General features: G+C 47.4%; 1 protein-coding gene across 12 annotated transcripts in view; it reads left to right on the forward strand.

The window, feature by feature from the left end:
- srp19 (signal recognition particle 19) overlaps window positions 1-22727 on the forward strand; it is a 418259-nt gene that overhangs the window by 294219 nt on the left and 101313 nt on the right. For all 12 annotated transcript variants that reach the window (XM_072516441.1, XM_072516445.1, XM_072516450.1 and 9 more), the window contains 4 exons: window positions 7110-7249; window positions 9579-9656; window positions 11147-11263; window positions 19013-19227. In XM_072516441.1, coding sequence (XP_072372542.1) covers window positions 7110-7249; window positions 9579-9656; window positions 11147-11263; window positions 19013-19227 — 550 coding nt within the window. The remainder of the gene's footprint in view (window positions 1-7109; window positions 7250-9578; window positions 9657-11146; window positions 11264-19012; window positions 19228-22727) is intronic.

A 22727-nucleotide genomic window follows, 5' to 3' on the forward strand; every position in this document is an offset into this window, starting at 1 on the left:
CCCCCGCTGGGGGCTGGGATCTGTACAGCTCTTCATAAAAGGCCTTGAATACCTCGTTTATTTTCGTCGCACTCTGAACCGTGGCTCCCCTTCCATCTTTGACTCCCCCTATTTCCCTCGCTGCCATCCTCTTACGGAGCTGGTGTGCCAGCATCCGACTAGCCTTTTCCCCATACTCGTAGGTCGCCCCCTGCGCTTTCCTCCGCTGTGCCTCCGCCTTCCCTGTGGTCAACAGGTCAAATTCCGTCTGGAGCCGTCGTCTTTCCCCAAGTAATCTTTCCTCCAGGGCCTCTGCGTATCTCCTGTCCACTCTCAAAATCTTCCCCACTATCCTCTCCCTTTCCATACACTCTGTCTTATCCCTATGAGCCCTAATGGAAATTAGCTCTCCCCTGATCACCGCCTTCAACGCCTCCCATACCACCCCCACCCGCACCTCCCCGTTGTCATTGGCCTCCAAGTACCTTTCGATACACCCCCTCACCTTCCCACACACCACCTCGTCCGCCAGCAGTCCCACATCCTGCCGCCACAACGGGTGGCGGTCCCTCTGCTCTCCCAGCTCCAGTTCCACCCAGTGCGGGGCATGGTCCGAAACGGCTATAGCCGAATACTCTGTCCCCTCCACCCTCGAGATGAGCGCCCTACCCAGAACAAAGAAATCTATCCGGGAGTAGGCTTTGTGTACATGGGAGAAGAAAGAAAATTCCCTGGCCTGCAGCCTTGCAAACCGCCATGGGTCCACTCTCCCCCCCCCCCCCCCCCCCCCATCTGATCCATAAACCCCCTAAGTACCTTGGCCGCCGCCACCGCCCTCTTTCCAGTCCTTGATTTGGAGCGGTCCAGTGCTGGATACAACACTGTATTAAAGTCCCTTCCCATTATCAGGCCTCCTATCTCCAGGTCCGGAATGCGCCCCAACATGCGCTTCATGAATCCTGCATCATCCCAGTTCGGGGCTTATACGTTTACCAACACCACCCACGTCCCTTGCAGCCGACCGCTCACCATTACATATCACCCTCCATTGTCCGCTACAATAGTCTTGGCCTCAAATGACACCCGCTTTCCCACCAATATTGCCACCCCTCGATTCTTCGCATCCAGTCCCGAGTGGAATACCTGTCCTACCCATCCCTTTCTTAGCCTGACCTGGTCCACCACCTTCAGGTGTGTCTCTTGGAGCATGGCCACGTCCGCCTTCAGTCCCTTTAAGTGCGCGAACGCTCGAGCCCTCTTCACCGGCCCATTCAGGCCCCTCACATTCCACGTTATCAGCCGGATTGGAGGGGCTCTCACCGCCCCCCCCCCACGCCCCGCCGACTAGCCATCTCCTTTTCTGGGCCAGTCCCGTGTCCACGCCTCCCTCACCCTCCAGTCCCCCAGAGGGGAGACCCCCGTCCCGACCACCTCTTCTGTGTCCCATTCCCTTTCGGCCAGTGCAGCAGCAACCCTTTCTCCCCCGCTAGACCCCTGTCTAGCTTTTTTGCTCCCCCCATGTCACTCCCGTAAGTCAGCTGACGCCTGCTGACCCCGGCTTCCCCCGCCATCCCATTAACCTCCCCGCGTGGGAGTCTCCCAATCCATATGCATTCCTTCGTTCCCCTTCCCGCCTTTCCAAAGCCCGCTCTGCCCCCTCTGGCGCAGCTCCTGTCGCGGCCTTGTCTCTCTCCCCCAGCCCATGTAACATTTCCTGCGCGTGATTGACCCCCTAGATACAATAACCATCACACATCAAACCCCAAAACATCCCCCCCACCCTCACAAACCCTCATTTAGAGTCCAACTTTTCGGCTTGTACAAAGGTCCACGCCTCTTCAGGCGTTTCGAAGTAATAGTGTTGGCCCTTGTATGTGACCCGCAGTCGCGCTGGCTGCAGCATTCCGAATTTCACTTCTTTCCGGTACAACGCCGCTTTGGCCCGGTTGAAACCAGCTCTCTGCTTCGCAACCTCCGTGCTCCAGTCCGGGTATATTCGGATATCTGCATTGTCCCACTTACTGCTCCGCTCCTTCTTGGCCCATCTCAGGACCCACTCTCTGTCCGTGAACCGGTGGAACCTCACCACCATCGCCCTGGCGGCTCATTTGCCTGGGGCTTCTTCGCCAGCACCCGATGTGCCCCGTCCAACTCCAGCGGCCTCGAAGGGGCCTTCGTGCCCATCATCGCCTCGAGCATCGTGCTCGCGTATGCCCCGGCATCAGCCTCCTCCACTCCCTCAGGGAGACCCAGGATTCGCAGATTCTTTCTCCTCGATTTGTTCTCCAGGTCTTCGAGTCTTCCCGCCCACCTCTTGTGTAGCGCCTCGTTCTGCTCCACTCTCACCGCCAGGCCCACGAGCTCGTCCTCGTTCTGACTGACTCTTTTCTGTACCTCCTGGATCTTAGCTTCGTGGGCCTTCTGGGTGATCCCAGGTCCTTCAATTGCTGAAAGCATAGGCGCCAACATCTCCTTGCGCATCTCCTCGCGCTGCTCCTCGAAGCAGCGCATGATGAACTCCTGCAGCTCCCCTTTGTCCCTGGCCGCCGCCATTTTGTTTTCTTCCCCTCGCTTCTCCCGTTGCTCCAGTGCCGCTCCTTTGGCTGTTACACTTCTGGTCCGTTTCATAGAAGTTGGAGGGGGACCTCTCTCTTTCCTTCCCCACGGGCTGCGTCAAAAAAAAAAAAAAAAAAAGTTCCGTTGGGGCTCCTCTAACAAGCCCGAAAGTCCGTGGTAGCGGGAGCTGCCGAATCGTGCGGCTTAGCTCCGCATAGCCGCAACCGGAAGTCGAGAGGGAATCCTTTTGGTTGTGTTCGCTTCACCAGTCTGCCCCAAAAAGTCTATGGAAACTCCTGAAAAAGGTCTGGGAGTCCGTTCCAGACGGGAGCTGCCGAATGCGCGACCTATTCCTCCATGGCTGCCACCGGAAGCCTCGTCCCTGCTTCTTCAATGGCCTTGGTAGATCTTTTCACAGTTGTTCCCTCTGCTGCTAGAATTCACCTTTAATAGAGTCAAGTCAGATTGCAGCTTTAAGCTTGCCCTTCCCCCGCCTGCATGCTGGAAGAGGCCCTGTTTATCCTGTTGCAGCCAAATCTTTTACTGTTTCTGCCGGGTCTGGTAGCCAAAAGACATAACATTCCTGGGGGACACTGTCAGGGGAATGCTGCAGTCGTCTTCCCACACCGGGAAATGTCAAACAAATGCCGTGGGGTCCCTGTAAAAGAGCCCAAAAGTCCGTTCCAAGCGGGAGCTACCGAATATGCGACCTAGCTCTGCATAGCCGCACCCGGAAGTCCTCGGCTTTTATTTTTTAACCAGTCTACAATGCTGAAACTGGTCAAACGCCTTGCTAATATCAATATAGACCCCACATTAACGACACTACCCTTATCAACCCTCCTTTTATTTCCTGCTTTTTGTTGTCTATATTACTGATTTGGACATAAACAGGCTGAATGATCACGGCGTTTGCCGGCATCACAAAAATTGGCCACAGTAGGTAGCAAGAACGAACATATCTCTTGCGCTCTCTTCAGGTACATGACCTAAGAGGGTGTTGGTGACCATGCACTTCCACGTGTTAATCCATGGTTATGCTTAGCAGGGTACTGCAGTGAAATTCTGTTACCTGCTGCAGGTTCTGCCTGACCAGGAGACTTGCCTGCTTTTACCACCTGCCATAGACATATTGATTTGGGCAGCACGGTAGCATTGTGGATAGCACAATTGCTTCACAGCTCCAGGGTCCCAGGTTCGAATCCGGCTTGGGTCACTGTCTGTGCGGAGTCTGCACATCCTCCCCGTGTGTGCATGGGTTTCCTCCGGGTGCTCCGGTTTCCTCCCACAGTCCAAAGATGTGCAGGTTAGGTGGATTGGCCATGATAAATTGCCCTTAGTGCCCAAAATTGCCCTTGGTGTTGGGTGGGGTTACTGGATTATGGGGATAGGGTGGAGGTGTTGACCTTGGGTAGGGTGCTCTTTCCAAGAGCCGGTGCAGACTCGATGGCCCGAATGGCCTCCTTCTGCACTGTAAATTCTATGATAATCTATGATAATCAACCTGTACGGAAACATGAAAAATGGTAGCATAAAACTATAATGCCCATCAGTAAGCTTCTTCTTTGACATCTTAAACAAAACCGCTAAGATTATTGAAGAATGCAGTTTCTATACACCCTTGTGATTGCTTTCATAATTTGCCTTCTTTAATTAGAAATGGCCTTCCATCAAGATCTGGCTAAGTTCTTTTTTAAAGACCGTGATCGATCCATAACCATGATTTTGCAATGAGAAATGGCACTCGCACTCACTACGTGTACAGTTTCCGGCTGAGTTTTCAGTGGCTTTTGAGTGAATACCAGCTGTTATCAGGCATCTGATCAAACATGGCACCCTCTATAGAGAATTTTTTTTTTTTTAAATAATTTTTATTAAAGTTTTCACAAAATATCAACAACAAAATGTAAAAGGAACCCAATAAAATTAGATACCAAACCTCTTATAGAGAATATGCGACGTGTGTATTTAAGGCAAGCACTGTGTAGCAATTCCGACAATCCAATTGAAGAATTCTTCAGAAATATGCAATCTAAATATGGAAGTGTGAATTAAAATATTTAATTCACTGTACAAGCATGTACAGAAAGTAAAATAAAGTGAGGGAAAGAAAGCTGGCATTAAGAGAGAAATAGATAGAAAAGCAAACTAAAAATTAAATCTCCTACAATTAAATCCTGGCGCAATGGGATTCTGCACTTGAAAAATTAAATTTTCAGTGCGAGAGAGGTTGTTTTGGAGTAATTCAGACAAGCCATATCTTTAAAAAAACTCACTTAACCCTCAAGCAACATCCTTGACTTTTTCTGCTATGTTTAATGGGTATCTAAAGGGTCAATAAAGTAACTTCATGTTCTCACATGGCTTTCACTGCAGAGTTTATTGGCAAGGTACTGGTGGAGCATACCTTGTGGAAGAGCAAAGAAAACCAGACAATTTGCTGATTTCTGCATTTAACCATATACTTTTGACGTCGTTGTCTGATTTACTCCATGACTACAAAGTGCTGTTAGCCTCACAGTAACACAAATCCAGGCTCATGTTCAGATTGTCTGTTTAAGAGGTCGATGATTATGAAAATAAATAACTCCTTGTACGTAAACCTAAAACTAAAAACTTGCATTTATATAACACCACTTTTTATCTCGGCATGTCCCAAAGATTTTTAGTCTATAAAGCGTATAACTCTTTGCCTACGTATTATACATTTATCTCCCCTAGTACAATGATCCCAAATCGTCTTGTAATCTATTCAACCCATTCCAAAATATAGACATAGCAAAGCCTCATATGGTTGGTGCATATCTCTTGGGTATCCATGGAACACCTTTCGGAAAAGTTTAAATTTTATAAACAAATTTATTGAAACAAAAGAAAAGAAAACACGATTTAAACTTTTACTTCAGCTCTAACACTAACAGATTACATGCAGTTTCTTAACCTTAACATACTATTTCCCATTAAAAATCACTTTAAATAACCATGTCGCCCTCATGCCAATTACACAGACGGGCCACGGCAATACTTGCCTTTACGAAGCAATTTTGCTTGTGTTGGGACATTTGCTCAGACTCCTATACAGATAGGCCACCAGATGCTGTGATGGGCTCATGGCTGGTCAAACAAGGTTGTCCTGTATGAGAATGGATCTAGAGTGATCATCCTGGCTGAACCAGGACATTCTAACGAGGTTAGGTCTGAATGGGACACGGTACCCACGCAGACACGGGGAGAATGTTCAAACTCCACACGGACAATGACCTGGGGCCGGGGTCGAACTCGGGTCCTCAGCACCGTGAGGCAGCAGTGCTAACCAATGAGCCACCGTGCCACCCTCCCTCAGTCTGTTCAACACCTAAATTGCCTGCTATATCATGGACCCCATTTCTGGACTTAAATCCCTAATATCTCCCTTCCTTGAAAAAAGTCTTGGTAAACAAGGAGGAGAAAGGTTATCGGGGTTTGCATGAAGCCATGGTCAGATCAGCAATGATCTTCTTGAATGGCAGAGCAGGCTCAAAGAGCCGAGTGGCCTACACCTAACTCGTATGTCTGTACATATGTGTGTACATAAGTAAGTATATTAGGTTTTATGTACAAATTGCAGCTACCATTACCTCAAGTTTACGGTCACAGGGTGATTTAACTCATGAAACTGGAAATAAACAGGACAAACAGAAAGTCTTAACTTTTATATTTAGGTGTAATACAGTCCCCAAACTGAAGTTATATATTCTGTCCTTACACTTTGTAAAACATGGGTCAATATGAAAAGCAGAGGAGGAGAACTGGTTACAGCATAGGAGTTGCTCCACAGTACAGACCGAGAAGCTGGCAAGTGTAAAAGTGAAGCTCAGAGGTGCCATCAGTGGTGAGAAAGCATGATTTCAGAATGACATGTTCACATATTGCGATTATGAGTTTGGGCATTACGGAAAAGTTGACAAATGTGTGTGTGTGTGTGTAGTATGCACTTGTAGGAAATATATTTGTATGCGTGTTTCTATGTTCAGAATAGAGTGATTCTGGGGGAACTGGGGATAATTTTCTTAGTCACACACTTGTGCTGTTACTGAACGTGTTTTAATGTATGTGCGATATTTAATGCCAAACAAATTATTTTCTTGTGTCTTATAAATATGTGTCATATCTCATTGTTCATTATGGTTTATTCCCATTACATTGATGGAAGGGAATAATGAATTCACATTCATGTATAAACCTTTCACATGGAAACAGGTTCACCGTTATTTTTTGAATTATACTCACTATTGTTATACAGGCAATGAATTTTTACACAGCAAGATCTCACAGGCACTGATAAGATAAATGACTTGCTTTTAAAGAAAGCATCACATGAACATTGATATATTATGCAGATATTGTGTGAACCATTATCCATTCATTTGTGAACAAAATATTACACTGAAATTCCACACTGAAATTAGGAATTAATTTTTGGGATGCTGTTTCAATTAATAATTATGTTTTAACATGTTTTTGGCTTGTTATCACTGTTTAAAAGTAATAATTTTATGAATAAGTTTAATTTTAACTATTATTCTAATATGCAGGTGGTTTACAGGCAATTGCTGAATTATTGCAAGTCGATTGTGAAATGTATGGACTCACTGATGACCATTACAGTGTCACATTACGGCGATATGCTGGGATGGCACTTACAAATTTAACTTTTGGGGATGTTGCAAATAAGGTAGGAAATTTATTATGGATAAGTTTTAGATTTTGCATCCTCAACTAGACTTGTCTGTTTTCTTCCCCTGTGTTTCCACCATTTTCTGCTTTGATTCAGAATTCTAGCATCTGGAAAAAATAGCATTTTACTCATACTGCATTGTCATTTCAAAAAATGTAATATATGAACTAATTTGTTGTAATGTCACATCTGAATAAATTTACTTGAATTAGTAGTTGTGTTGAAATTGAGATCAAATTGATTTGTGGCTTCGGGCAAGAGATATAATGGAATTGGATTGGATTTGTTTATTGTCACGTGTACCAAGGTACAGTGAAAAGTATTTTTCTGCGAGCAGCTTAACAGATCATTAAGTACACAAAAAGAAAAGGAAATAAAAGAAAATACATAATACGGCAACACAAGGTACATAATGTAACTAGATAACACCGGCATCGGGTGAAACATACAGGGGTGTCGTGTTAATCAGGTCAGTCCATAAGACGGTCGTTTAGGAGTCTGGTAGCAATGAGGAAGAAGTTGTTTTTGAGTCTGTTCATGCGTGTTCTCAGACTTTTGTATCTCCTGCCCGATGGGAGAAGTTGGAAGAGTGAGTAGGCCGGGTGGGAGGGCTCTTTGATTATGCTGCCCGCTTTCCCCAGGCAGCGGGAGGTGTAGATGGAGTCAATGGATGGGAGGCAGGTTCGTGTGATGGGCTGTGTTCACGACTCTGAAGTTTCTTGCGGTCTTGGGCCGAGCAATTGTCATACCAGGCTGTGATGCAGCCAGATATAGATGCTTTCTATAGTGCATCTGTAAAAGTTGGTAAGAGTTAATGTGGACATGCCAAATTTCCTTGGTTTCCTGAGGAAGTATAGGCGATGCTGTGCGTTCTTGGTGCTGGCGTCAACGTGGGCGGACCAGGACAGATTTTTGGAGATGTGTACCCTTAGGAATTTGAAACTGCTAACCATCTCCACCTCGGCCCCGTTGATGCTGACAGGGGTGTGTACAGTACTTTGCTTCCTGAAGTCAATAAACCAGCTCTTTAGTTTTGCTGGCATTGAGGGATAGATTGTTGTCGCTGCACCACTCCACGATGTTCTCTATCTCCCTCCTGTATTCTGAATGATCGTTGTTCAAGATCCGGCCCCCTATGGTCGTATCGTCAGCAAACTTGTAGATGGAGTTGGAACCAAATTTTGCCACGCAGTCGTGTGTGTACAGGGAGGATAGTTGGGGGCTAAGTACGCAGCCTTGCGGGACCCCGGTATTGAGTACTATTGTGAAGGAGGTGTTGTTTATTCTTACTGATTGTGGTCTGTGGGTTAGAAAGTCGAGGATCCAGTTGCAGAGTGAGGAGTCAAGTCCTAGGTTTTGGAACTTTGCTATGGACTTGGCTGGGATTATGGTGTTGAAGGCGGAGCTGTAGTCAATAAATAGGAGTCTAATGTAGGAGTCCTTCTTGTCGAGATGCACTAGGGATGAGTGTAGGGTCAGGGAGATGGTGTCTGCTGTGGACCGGTTGCGGCGGTATGCGAATTGCAGTGGATCAAGGCATTCTGGGAGTATGGAGGTGATGCGCTTCATGACTAACCTCTCGAAGCACTTCATTATGACTGAAGTCAGGGCCACTGAAGTCAGATGCTGTATTTACACATTGAGTGGTAATGGCCTGGAATTCGCTGCTCATAAGAGTTATGAAATTGAAGACAAAAGAAATTGAATAGGTATTTGAGGGGAAATTAACTCGCAGAGCTATGGGAATAGACCACGGAATGGGACTGACTGGATTGCTAAACAGGGATCAGGATGGACTCAGCAATCTGAATGACCTCCTTCAGATGTGGCTCGGTGACACTTTTGTGTAGCATAGCAACATTCTGCACGACCAAAGAGTGCTCCCTATTCACTACACTTTAATTTCTTAAACACAGGCAAATTAAAATGTTTGTGTCTCCTACTTCAGTTGGCATCCTTGAATCTGAGAGCAGGAATTCATAGGAATGCAGTCTCAGAATTTGGTGGGATTAGATCTGCTGCACTTTTGATGGCTGAACAAATCGATTTTGGAAAGGCAAAGTCTGTCAAAATGTCATATAAAGTTATCCCTTGCCAATTGTGCGGGATGATCTCTGGCACCTTGTTTGCAGGGCTGATGTCAGCTGCGGAGCGGAGCCACTTGTTATGGTGGCAAATTCCTGCCTACAGTTGCCATCGTTCTTTGCATCAATTGTCAGCTAGAGCTTCCATTTGTCGCGATTGCAATGTTTAAGCAACATTGGCATTAAAAAATTAAATTATTTAATGTCAGAGTAACTTCTGCAATATTATTTCCTCTTCACAGGCCACACTATGCTCTATGAAAGGCTGTATGAGAGCAATGGTAGCTCAACTGAAGTCAGAGAGTGAAGACCTACAACAGGTAAGAATAGTTTTTAAACTTAAGTTTCAGTGGAAGGTCAGTTAATTTCAGTATATAAAATTCTTAAAACAATCTCTGAAAATCACTTTGGGTAAACAAAACCATTTGAAACATAAGATTTCCCTGAATACATTGAGCACCATAAACAGATCGTTATATAGGGTTACTGCCTTACCAAGTTGAAAATATATTGGAAACAATGGCACAAGTAATGGTAAAGAATGTTGGTCATAATGCTACCTTTAGCGTGGGGGAAGATAGCGCACCCAAACCCTTAAATTTTCCTTCAGTTAGATGTTCAGTTTCTCACTGTTTAATCAAAAGATGGTCATCTCTGTATATTCAAATCAAATATGGTGTCACAGCATAGCCATGACTGAAAAGATTCTTGCCATCATGAATTTTTATTTTATAGCTGGCTTTTATTGTTAAGTTTCTTTTATTTAATGTAGTTTATTCAAAATGTATTCAAACAGTTACAAAACATAAACAATCTGGGGGAAATGTTCCCCATCTCACGATTCTATCGTCTGTACAGGTTTTCCCCCATTTTCACCCCACCCCTTCCCCGCAATGAACAGCGCCTCAAACGTGGCCACGAACAGCTCCCATCCTGCCTCAAAGCCCTCTGCTGAACCCCTCAGTTCATATTTCATCCTTTCTAAACAGAGAAAGTTATACAAGTCTCCTAGCTAGGCGTTGCCAATCGCCATTCCAATAAGATCCTTCACCACGCAACCAGAGAGGCAAAAGCCACAACATCGCCCCCCCCCCCCCCCCCCCGCCCTCCTCTATCAGCTCTGGCTTCTCTGATGTCCCGAATATTTCCACCATAGGGCCTGACCTCCTCCCCCACAGTCTTTGTTAGTGTCACAAACAGTCCCACCCAGTATCTCGCCAACTTCTCACAGCCCCAGAACATATGTGCATGGTTTGCTGGTCCCCACCCACATTTCTCGCACTCGTCTCCCACTTCCTGTGAGAACCCACTCACTCTCACCCAAGTCATATGCACCCTGTGTACCACCTTGAATTGTATCAGGCTAATCCTCAAACACGAGGAGGTCGCATTTACCCTGCCTCGCTCCACACTCCCCAATTTATCTCCCCTCTTAGCTCCCCCTCCCACTTCTCCTTATTCTTCACCACCTGCTCACTCCGCTGTTCTCCCAGCCATCCATATATGTCTCCAACCCTGCCCTCTCCTTCACATCCGGGAGAAATAACCATTCCAATAGGGCTTACTTCAGCAGCTTGGGGAACTCTTCTGTGCACACCTTCCATGCAAAGTCCCTTTACTATTAATTTTCAATAAGAATATTTTTGTATTGATATGAGAAAGCCTAATGACTAGAGAGATCAGTTCCATCTTGTCATGCATTAGAGGTGAATGAAAAAATAAAATAAATGACAAACCCAGTCAAAGCATTGCAACGTGTCCAATTACCGACTGAATTATTTTCATTGTCAAACATATTTTTCTGTTATAGGTAATTGCAAGTGTATTGCGGAACTTGTCATGGCGAGCAGATGTAAACAGTAAAAAGATCCTGCGAGAAGTTGGAAGTGTGAGTGCGTTAATGGAATGTGCACTGGATGTGAAAAAGGTATCAGAATTCTTTCACAAAAATTAAAATGACAGCTATGTTCTATTCAGACTATTCATACGTGACTTTTAAACTTTAACTCTCTTGCCATCTTACCTACTTAAAATCTAAATTCAACAACTTTGACAAAACTACTCTTTTTTTAAAATATATTTATTAAGAATTTTTTAACAACATTTTTCACCCTTACAAACAAACCCCCCCCATAACAAAAAGAAAGAAAGCTCACATCGCAAGACATGAACATGGTAAATCGATTTGACACAGAGCTTTGTACATTGGATTCCTCCCGTAAATGTCAGTTTTCCGGCTCATTCATGTATTTTCTTGCTCAAATACCCCCCAAATAACCCCCCTTCCCCTCCCTCCCTTCTCCCCCCCCCCCCCCCCCCCCCCCCCCCCCCGCTGGGTTGCTGCTGCTGCTGACCGACCTTCATCTAACGCTCCGCGAGATAGTCTAGGAACGGTTGCCACCGCCTGTGGAACCCCTGCGCAGACCCTCTCAAGGCAAACTTTATCCTCTCCAACTTGATAAACCCTGCCATATCATTTATCCAGGCCTCCACGCTGGGGGGCTTCGCCTCCTTCCACATTAGCAAGATCCTTCGCCGGGCTACTAGGGACGCAAAGGCCAGAATGCCGGCCTCTTTCGCCTCCTGCACTCCCGGCTCGTCCACTACTCCAAATAGTGCTAGCCCCCAGCTTGGCTTGACTTGGACTTTCACCACCTTAGATACTGTTCCCGCCACTCCCCTCCAGAACCCCTCCAGTGCCGGGCATGACCAAAACATATGGACATGGTTTGCCGGGCTCCCTGAGCACCTCCCACATCTGTCCTCTACCCCAAAGAACCTACTCCGCCTCGCCCCCATCATATGCGCTCTATGAACCACCTTAAATTGTATCAGGCTAAGCCTGGCACACGAAGAAGAGAAATTAACCCTACTTAGGGCATCAGCCCATAGCCCCTCCTCAATCTCCTCCCCCAGCTCCTCCTCCCATTTACCCTTCAGCTCCTCTACCAACGCCTCCCCCTCTTCTTTCATCTCCTGGTATATCGCCGACACCTTTCCCTCTCCGACCCATACACCCAAAATCACCCTATCTTGAATCTCCTGTGCCGGGAGCAACGGGAATTCCCTCACCTGTCGCCTCACAAACGCCCACACTTGCATGTACCTGAAAGCATTTCCCGGGGGTAGCCCAAACTTCTCCTCCAGTGCCCCTTGGCTCGCAAACGTCCCATCAATGAACAGGTCCCCCATTCTTCTAATCCCTGCCCGATACCAGCTCTGAAAACCCCGTCCATCCTCCCTGGGACAAACCGATGGTTACCCCTGATCGGGGACCACACCGAGGCTCCCATTGCACCCCTGTGCCGTCTCCACTGACCCCAGATCTTTAGCGTTGCCGCCACCACCGGACTTGTGGTGTACCTTGTCGGCGAGAGCGGCAGCGGTGCCGTCACCAGCGCCCCCAGGCTCGTTCCTTTGCAGGACGCCATCTCCAACCTCTTCCATGCCACCCCCTCTCCCTCCATCACCCACTTATGGATCATCGCCACATTGGCTGCCCAGTAGTAGCCACCCAGATTCGGCAACACCAACCCTCCTCTGTCCCTACTGCGCTCCAGAAACCCCCTCCTTACCCTCGGGGTCTTATTCACCCACACAAACCCCATAATGCTCCTGCCTACCCTCTTAAAAAAGGCCTTGGTGATCACGATTGGAAGACACTGGAACACAAAAAGAAACCTCAGGAGGACCACCATTTTGACCGACTGCACTCTACCCGCTAGTGAGAGCGGCAACATGTCCCATCGTTTGAAGTGCTCCTCAATCTGCTCCACCAGCCTCGTCAAATTAAGTTTATGTAGGGCCCCCCAACTCCTAGCTATTTGGATCCCCAAGTACCGAAAGCTCCTTTCCTCCCTCCTCAACGATAGATCGTCTATCCCCCTTTCCTGGTCTCCTGACTGTACTACAAAGAGCTCACTCTTCCCTACATTGAGCTTATAGCCCGAAAAATCCCCAAACTCCCTTAGAGTCTGCATGACCTCCACCATCCCCTCCACTGGATCCGCCACATACAACAACAGGTCGTCTGCATAAAGCGACGCTCGATGCTCCTCTCCCCCCTCGGACCACCCCCCTCCATTTCCTAGACTCCCTTAATGACATGGCCAAGGGTTCAATTGCTAATGCAAACAACAGGGGGGACAGGGGGCACCCCTGCCTCGTCCCTCGATACAGCCGAAAATACTCCGACCTCCGCCGATTCGTAACCACACTCGCCACCGGGGCTCTATATAGGAGCTTAACCCAGCTAATAAACCCTCCCCTGAAACCCAAACCTCCGCAGCACTTCCCAAAGGTACGCCCACTCTACTCGGTCAGAGGCCTTCTCCGCGTCCATAGCCGCCACTATCTCCGCCTCTCCCTCCACCGATGGCATCATTATCACGTTTAGGAGCCGCTGCACATTGGTGTTTAGCTGTCTGCCCTTTACAAATCCCGTCTGGTCCTCGTGTATCACCCCCGGGACACAGTCCTCGATCCTCGTAGCCAGCACTTTTGCCAGCAACTTAGCATCCACGTTGAGGAGCGAGATCGGCCTGTACGACCCACATTGCAGTGGGTCCTTATCCCGCTTCAGGATCAAAGAGATCATCGCCTCAGACATTGTCGGGGGCAGGGTCCCTCCCTCCCCGCCTCATTAAAAGTCCTCACCAGCAACGGGGCTAACTGGTCTACGTACTTCCTATAGAACTCAACCGGGAACCCATCCGGTACCAGGGCCTTCCCTGCCTGCATACTCCCCAGACCTTTAATCAGCTCCTCCAACCCAATTGGTGCCCCCAAACTAGCCACCTCCTGCTCCTCCACCCTCGTGAACCTCAGTTGGTCCAAGAATCGTCGCATCCCCTCTTCTCCCGCTGGGAGCTGGGATCGATACAGCTCCTCATAGAAGGCCTTGAATGCCTCGTTTACTTTAATCGCACACCGCACCGTAGCTCCCCTTCCATCCTTGAGTCCACCTATCTCCCTCGCTGCCATCCTCTTACGGAGCTGGTGTGCCAGCATCCGGCTCGCCTTCTCCCCATACTCATATATCGCCCCCTGGGCTTTCCTCCACTGTGCCTCTGCCTTCCCTGTGGTCAACAGGTCGAATTCCATCTGGAGACTTTGCCTCTCCCTAAGTAGTCCCTCTTCAGGGGCCTCTGCATATTTCCTGTCCACCCTTAAAATCTCCCCCACTAACCTCTCCCTTTCCCTGCCCTCTCTCTTCTCCCTATGAGCCCTGATGGAGATTAACTCTCCCCTGACCACCGCCTTCAGCGCCTCCCATACTACCCCCACCTGCACCTCCCAGTTGTCGTTGGCCTCCAAGTACCTTTCAATGCACCCCCTCACTCTCCCGCACACCGCCTCATCTGCCAGCAGTCCCACATCCAACCGCCGCAACGGGCGTTGGTCCCTCTCCTCTCCCAATTCCACCCAGTGCGGGGCGTGATCTGAAATGGCTGTGGCCGAATACTCCGTTCCTTCCACTTTCGGGATCAGCGCCCTGCCCAGAACAAAAAAATCTATCCGGGAGTAGGCTTTGTGCACGTGGGAGAATAAAGAAAATTCCCTGGCCTGCGGCCTGGCAAACCTCCACGGATCCACTCCCCCCATCTGGTCCATAAACCTCCTAAGCACCTTGGCCGCAGCCGGCCTCTTTCCGGTCCTAGATCTGGAGCGATCCAGTGCTGGGTCCAACACGGTGTTGAAATCCCCACCCATTATCAAGCTTCCTACCTCCAGGTCCGGAATGTGCCCCAACATACGCTTCATGAATCCAGCATCGTCCCAGTTCTGGGCGTATACATTTACCAATACCACCCACGTCCCCTGCAACCTACCGCTCACCATCCCGTATCGACCTCCATTGTCCACTACAATATTCTTGGCCTCAAACAACACCCGCGTCCTCACCAATATTGTCACCCCTCTATTCTTCGCATCCAGCCCCGAATGGAATACCAGTCCTACCCATCCCTTTCTTAACCTGACCTGGTCTGCCACCTTCAAATGTGTCTCCTGGAGCATGACCACGTCTGCCGTCAGTCCCTTTAAGTGCGCGAACACTCGGGCCCTCTTTACCAGCCCATTCAGGCCCCTCACATTCCATGTTATCAGCCGGATTGGGGGGCCTCCCCCCGGCCCCGCCATCACCTTTTCTAGGCCAGTCCCGTGCCCGTGCCGCCCTCACCCTCCAGACGGGGGACCCCCGCCCCGACCACCTCTTCTGTGTCCAATTCCCCCTCGCCAGTGCAGCAGCAACCCTATCCCCCCCCCCTCCCCGCTAGACCCGAGTCTAGCTCTTTTGCTCCCCCCATAACGCCCCCGTAAGTCGACTGACTCCTGCTGACCCCGGTTTCCCCCGCCGTCCCATTGACCCCCCCCCGTGTGGGAATCTCCCCTCCCCAACAATCCATGTGCACTCCTCCACTCCCTCCCCCCCCACCGTCCTTCCCTAGCGCGGGAAAAAGCCCGCGCTTTCCTGAGCCTGCCCCGCCCCCTCTGGCACAGCTCCTGACGCGGCCTTATCTCATATCCACCATCCCCGAGCCTCCCCTCCCTCCAGCACCGGCGCCCACCTTCTCGCACAGTCTTCTCACCCGATCCCTTTCCCCATCCCCATCCATCACCCAACCCGTGGAGCATTTCCTGCGCGTGATTAAAACCCTGTGTACAACAAACATCCAACATCCCCCCACTCCCACAAACCCTCAGTTTGAGTCGAACTTTTCAGTTTGGATAAAGGTCCAAGCCTCCTCAGGCGTTTCAAAGTAGTGATGTTGATCCTGGAATGTGACCTACAATCGCGCTGGCTGCAGCATTCCGAATCTCACTCCCTTCCGATGCAGCACCGCCTTGGCCCGGTTGAAACCCGCTCTCTTCTTTGCCACCTCAGTGCTCCAGTCCGGGTAGATTCGGATCTCCGCATTCTCCCAGCTACTACTCCGCTCTTTCTTGGCCCATCTCAAGACCCTCTCTCTGTCCGTGAAACGGTGAAACCTCACCACAATCGCCCTTGGCGGCTCGTTGGCCTTGGGCCTCCTCGCCAGCACCCGATGTGCCCCTCCAGCTCCAGAGGCCTCGGAGGGGCCTCTGCACCCATCAGCGACTCGAGCATCGTGCTCGCATATGCCCCGGCATCGGCCCCCTCCACTCCTTCAGGGAGACCCAGGATCCGAAGATTCTTTCTCCTCGACCTGTTCTCCAGGTCTTAGAATCTTTACGCCCACCTTTTCTGCAGCGCCTCGTGCCTCTCCAACTTCACCGCCAGGCCCAAGATCTCGTCCTCGTTCTCATCAACTTTTTTCTGCACCTCCTGGATCTTTACCTCGTGGGCCTTCTGGGTCATCCCTAATCCTTCGATCGCCGACAACATAGGCGCCAGCATCTCTTTCCACAGCTCCTCAAAACAGCGCTTGATAAACTCTTGCAGCTCCAGCCCACATTCCACTTTATCTCCAGCCGCCGCCATCTTGTTTTTCTTCCCTCGCTGCTCCAACGCCACTTTTTTAGCCGTTCCACTTCTTGTCCGTTCCATATACAGTGAGGGGGAACCTTTCTCTCACCTTCCTACACGGGACGTCTTTGAAAAATTCCCGTTGGGGCTCCTCCGGAGAGCCCGAAAGTCCATAATCGCGGGAGCTGCCGAACCGTGCGGCTTAGCTCCCCATCGCCGCAACTGGAAGTGGCAAAACTACTCTTTATAAGTAAAATAATCATTATTTTTGTGACCGATTAGCCTGCATACAGAATGCATACGGTATCGATTTGTTACATAACTTGAGGTTGCAAAATTATGAAATGTCTTGAAAGAGTAAATAGATTTTTTATCCATTGTTTTTGCATCATTAACAAGATCACATGGATGCAACTACTTATTAGAGGAATGTATGTGTTACATGAAAGAAACTTTGCAACTGTTATTAGAGTCATATATAAATGTTAGCACAGGTGACTATCGAACATAATTTAAATAGAAATTGTTAAGTATTTAAACAAGAATATAAAAGTATTCAGAAAACAACCAGGTGAAGAAATGAAAGGAGAGTCCCATTGGAGGACCTGCACATGCAGGATGGATCAATTGGATGCATCTACTATGAATTCTAAAACAGTGGCTTGCATGAGAAAATTATTTGAATACCTGATTACTTGCAAGTTCCAGTCTTAAAGGCGGATACAGCATCGCTTTTGATTCCAAGTACTTGTATTTGCTCCATAAGGTGGCCTCAAATGGGAGTGCATGTTCCAAGCGCCAAAAATCAGATGTGATCATCTCAATGCCTGATACCCAAATTTAACTCTAGTTAAGTAGAGAGTCCAAAATCTTAGATCCTCAACCATGCCGTTTTGCAAATCTTCATAGTTTTCTGTTGGTTTCACTTCTATGAATAAAGTAAGAGTTTTCTAGTCTCCCATGTCTGTGTTTTGTTTGATAAGTGAAAAGAATAAAATAACTTGTGTCCACTTGAAAATCTGTGGAATATCATTTTCTATCTGTACTTTCTCTTGGAACTTGAAGATTAATATCGCCAAGAAAATATTTCCAAAGTGAAAACTTGTGGTTAATAAAAAATACATAGTAGTTACAACATGGAAACGAGGTCATAGCTGTGCCATGTATGGATGTAATATTTCATCCATATTATTTTGAATCTCAACTAAATAGGTTTAGTGTTAACGGTAGAGGCGATGCTTGGCATTTTGCTATGGGGATTGAAAATTTGTGCAAATGCTAGTCCTTCTACCAATTGCTGAGCAACACTGACCACATGGCAAAAAATCTTGAAAGATAAGGAATAAACTTTTATTTTAAATGTTACAAAATGTATTCTGAGGAAAGGTTGGACAGGCTAGGCTTGTATCCACTGGATTGCAGAAAAGTAAGAGGCGACTTGATTGAAACTTGCGAGATCCTGAGGGGTCGGGACAGGGTGGACATGGAAAGGATGTTTCCTCTTGTGGTACAATCTCAAACTATGGGTCACAGTTTAAAAATAAGGGTTGCCTGTTTGAAATGGAGATCAGGCAATATTTTTCTCTGAGGTCATGAGTCTTTGGATCTCTCCTTAAAAAGGCGGTGAAAGCAAAGCCTTTAAATATTTTAAGGCAGGCGTGGATAGATTCTTGGTAAGCAAGAGGATGATAGGTTATCGGGGGTAGCCAGGATGCAGACTGCTATCAGATCAGTCATGTTCTTATTAAATGGTGGAGCAAATTTGAGGGGCTGAATGGCTTATTCCTACTTCTTATTCGTAGATCTTTCCACCTCGAGCAGAGTGAAAACTCAAATACTCTTAACTTATTCAGATCTCTAACATTGAGGAGAGTCACTGTTGGAACATGGACACCCAACAGGCATATAAATATCTGTACCTATTGTTGCAAAATGATATTGTGCAATATAAATGTCTGATTAAATTTGACAGCATAAAGATTGTATCCACTATTGTAATATACATTCAAGTGCTAGCTATCAAGACTTATATAATCTTTCTAATTATTTTTTGTGGGAGACAAAAAATCTGATAGAAATTAAAAATGTTGCAACATTTAAATGTATGATATGTTGAAAGATACGCAACATAAAATCAATTTTACATATCATGGAAATGTTCAAAAATGTCTCAAGTCCTGCTAATCAAAAAATTTAAATTGTATATTAATTGTTCCCTCATTTTTAAAGGAGTCAACCCTAAAGAGTGTTCTTAGTGCCCTTTGGAATTTATCTGCACACTGCACTGAGAATAAAGCTGACATCTGTGCTGTCTGTGGCGCTCTTGCATTTTTGGTCGGCACTTTAACCTACAGAAGCCAAACTAATACACTCGCCATTATTGAAAGTGGAGGTGGCATCCTAAGGAATGTTTCTAGTCTGATTGCTACAAACGAAGATCACAGGTTTGTGCAGTCTTTCTTCTTTTGTAGAAATAACTTATCATTACCTTCGGAAAATCATTCGCTTAGATATCAATAGGCTGGTTTAGCACAGTGGGCTAAGGCAGCTGGCTTGTAATGCAGAACAATACCAGCAGCGTGGGTTCAATTCCCTTTCCAGCCTCCCCGAACAGGCGCCGGAATGTGACAATTAGGGGCTTTTCACAGTCACTTCATTGAAGCCTACTTGTGACAATAAGTGATTATTGTTATTAATTATGGTGATTTAAAGGATACCTTGGGCGGGATTCTCTGAAAATGGGGCTATGACCCCACCCAGCGGGAAAACCGGCGCCAACGGCTCCAGCGTCAACGGCCCCCTAAGGTGAGGAATTCTCACCTTTCTAGGGGGCTAGGTTGCCGCCGGAGTCGTCCCTGTTGCTCGGGCCGGCGCGAGTTCGCGCATGCGCAGATCAGCCAGCGTATTTCCGCGCATGCGCAGACCGGACGGCATATTTCCACGCATGCGCGGGGGTTCACTTCTCCGCACCGGCCCCTGGGCGGAGCCCTACAAGGGCCCGGCGCGGAGGAAAGAAGGCCCCCACGGAAATAGCCCGCCCACAGGATCGGTTGGCCCCAATCACGGGCCAGCCCACTGTGGGCACCCCCCCGGGGTCGGATTCCCCTCCCCCCAACCCCCCCCCCTAGAACCGGCCCCGGAGACTCACCTGCCAGGTCCCGCCGTGCGTGAGGTGAGTAATTCACGTTGGCGGGACTGGCTAAAACTGGACGGCCACTCGTTCCATCGGGGCCCGGAGAATCGCCGGGAGGGCCGCTTTTAACGGCCGCCGACCAGCATGGCGGGAATACCGCCACCCCCCCCCCCCCCCCCCCCCGAAAAATGGCGCCGGAGAATAGGGCAATCGGGGCAGCGGCGCGGGATTCGCGGGACCCCCTGACGGAGGGTCAGAGAATCCCAGCCCTTAACTTTTGAGTATTGTAGTGAATTACACCCATGGGTCAGTCATCTACACGGTATTTTTATTCCTGTGGGGAACAAAATAACCAAATTTATCAAAAGACCGCCAAATGAATAAATTACCAACAAGATTTAAATTTTTGGCGGTGGCGCAGTGGTTAGCACTACTGCCTACACGCGGAGATCCCAGGTTCAATCCCGGCCCCGGGTCACTGTCTGTGTGGAGTTTGCACAGTCGCCCCATGTCTACGTGGGTTTCACTCCCACAACCCAAAGATGTGCATGGTAAGGGACAATTTAGCGTGGCCAATCCACCTACCCTACACATGGTTTGGGTTTGTGGCGGTGAGACCCACGCAAACACGGGGAGAATGTGCAAACTCCACAAGGACAGTGACCCGGATCGAACCCGGGTCTTCGGCGCCGTGACTCAAACATTATTTTAAAACTATTACAGATTCAATTGTTATTTTAAAGAAATTATGATTTATTTTGCTGTCCTGCTTCCAGGTCAAACAATCACAATAATCTGTCCACTAGTGAGGAGCTGAAGGAAATCAGTATTAGTAGAGAAATGGTTTTGGGGAAATTAATGGGATTTGAAGGTGGATAAATCTCCAGGGCCTGATAATCTTCATCCCAGAGTACTTAAGGAAGTGGCCCTAGAAATAGTAGATCCATTGGTGGTCATTTTCCAAACTTCTTTGGACGCTGAAATGGTTCATACATATTGGAGATAGCTAATATAAGCCAGCTATTCAAAAAGAGAGGTAGAGAGAAAACCGAACTATAGACCAGTGAGCCTAACGTCGGTAGTAGGGAAAATGCTGGAGTCCATTATCAAGGATTTCATTGCACAGAATTGGGAAAGCAGTCGTAGAATCAAACAAAGTCAGCGTGGATTTACGAAAGGAAATTATGCTTGACAAACTATTAGGATTCTTTGAAGATGTAACCAGTAGACCAGGGTGAACCGGTGGCTGTGGTTTATTTAAGCTTTCAACAATGTCTCACATAGCAGATTGCTTTGTAAAAGGCGCATGGGATTGCAGGCAGTGACTAGTGGGGTACAGCAAGGATCTGTGATAGGACCCCAACTGTTCATATATATTAATGATGTGGACAAGAAAATTGGGGTGGGGGACTAAGTCAGTTTGGATTATATTCATTGGAGTTTAGAAGAGTGAGAGGGGATCTCACAGAAACTTTAAAAATTCGAACAGGAATAGACAGGATAGATTCAGAAAGAAAGCTCCCGATGGTGGGGGAGTCTAGAACTAGTGGTCATAATTTGAGGATAACGGGTAAACCTTATAGGATTGAGGTGAAGAGATGTTGCTTCACCGAGAGTGGTGAATCTGTGGAATTCACTACCACAGAAAGTAGTTGAGGCCAAAACGTTGTATGATTTCAAGAAGCGATTAGATAAGGCCCTTGGAGTTAAAGGGATATGGGGGAAGGCGGGATCAGGGTATTGAATTTAATGATCAACCAAGAATGTTGATAATGAATGGCGGAACAGGCTCAAAGGGCCAAAAGGCGTACTCCTGATTCTGTTTTCTATGCATGTTTCTATGTATATATAGCATTTATGAATTTCAAACCTGAGACTGACCTGATCTCTCACTTGCTAAACCCATAAACAAATGATGTGGGTTATAAAAGAATGAAACTGATTCTACAAGAAATTTTGCAAGCTCACATCCACAAATATATATAACAATTTTCAAAAACTTAAATTGGTTAATAAAGCTCTTGTTGAAAAATATTTCTGTGCTGGAAGCAAGTGCGTGTATATCACTCAAATAGATTTAGGTTGGATCTCTCAGCTGAACATGCAGTTTAGGATACTGCTCAATTTTCAATTTTTGATAGCACAGAATCTCAAATTTAGAACAGTTTTCTGATGCGCAAAATATACTTCATAATACATCCAACTCCTGCTCAATGCTGAAGTAGGCTTCCATATTCAAGCCCACACTTCCTTTAGTAATATAATTTTCGGCCTTAGCTCAGTTTGAAAGAAAATAGTTCATGGGATGTCCTTTGAACTGAGTGGCCTGTTTGGCTATTTCAGAGGGCTTTTAAGAGTCAACCATATTGCTGTGGATCTGGAGTCATATGTAGGTCAGACCAGGTAAGGATGGCAGATTTCCTTCCCTAAAGGACATTAGTGAACCAGATGGGTGAACAGAGATGAGGAGGAATTATTTTGGCCAGAGGGTGGTGAATCTGTGGAACTCTTTGCTGCAGAAGGTTGTGGAGTACAATTCACTGAGTGTCTTTAAGACAAAGATAGACAGGTTCTTGATTAATAAGGGCATCAGGGGTTATGGGGAGAAGGCAGGAGAATGGGGATGAGAAAATATCAGCCATGATTGAATGGTGGAGCAGACTCGATGGGCCAAGTGGACTAATTCTGCTCCTATGTCTTATGGTCTATGGGTTTTTATGACACATGTTTCAAGGTCATCATTATACTTTTGTTCTAAGTCCAGATATTTATTGAATTCAAATTTAACCATCTGCCATGGTGGGATTGAAC

The sequence above is a fragment of the Scyliorhinus torazame genome, chromosome 9 (genome assembly GCF_047496885.1).
Source record: "Scyliorhinus torazame isolate Kashiwa2021f chromosome 9, sScyTor2.1, whole genome shotgun sequence".
NCBI classification, from domain to species: Eukaryota; Metazoa; Chordata; class Chondrichthyes; order Carcharhiniformes; family Scyliorhinidae; genus Scyliorhinus; species Scyliorhinus torazame.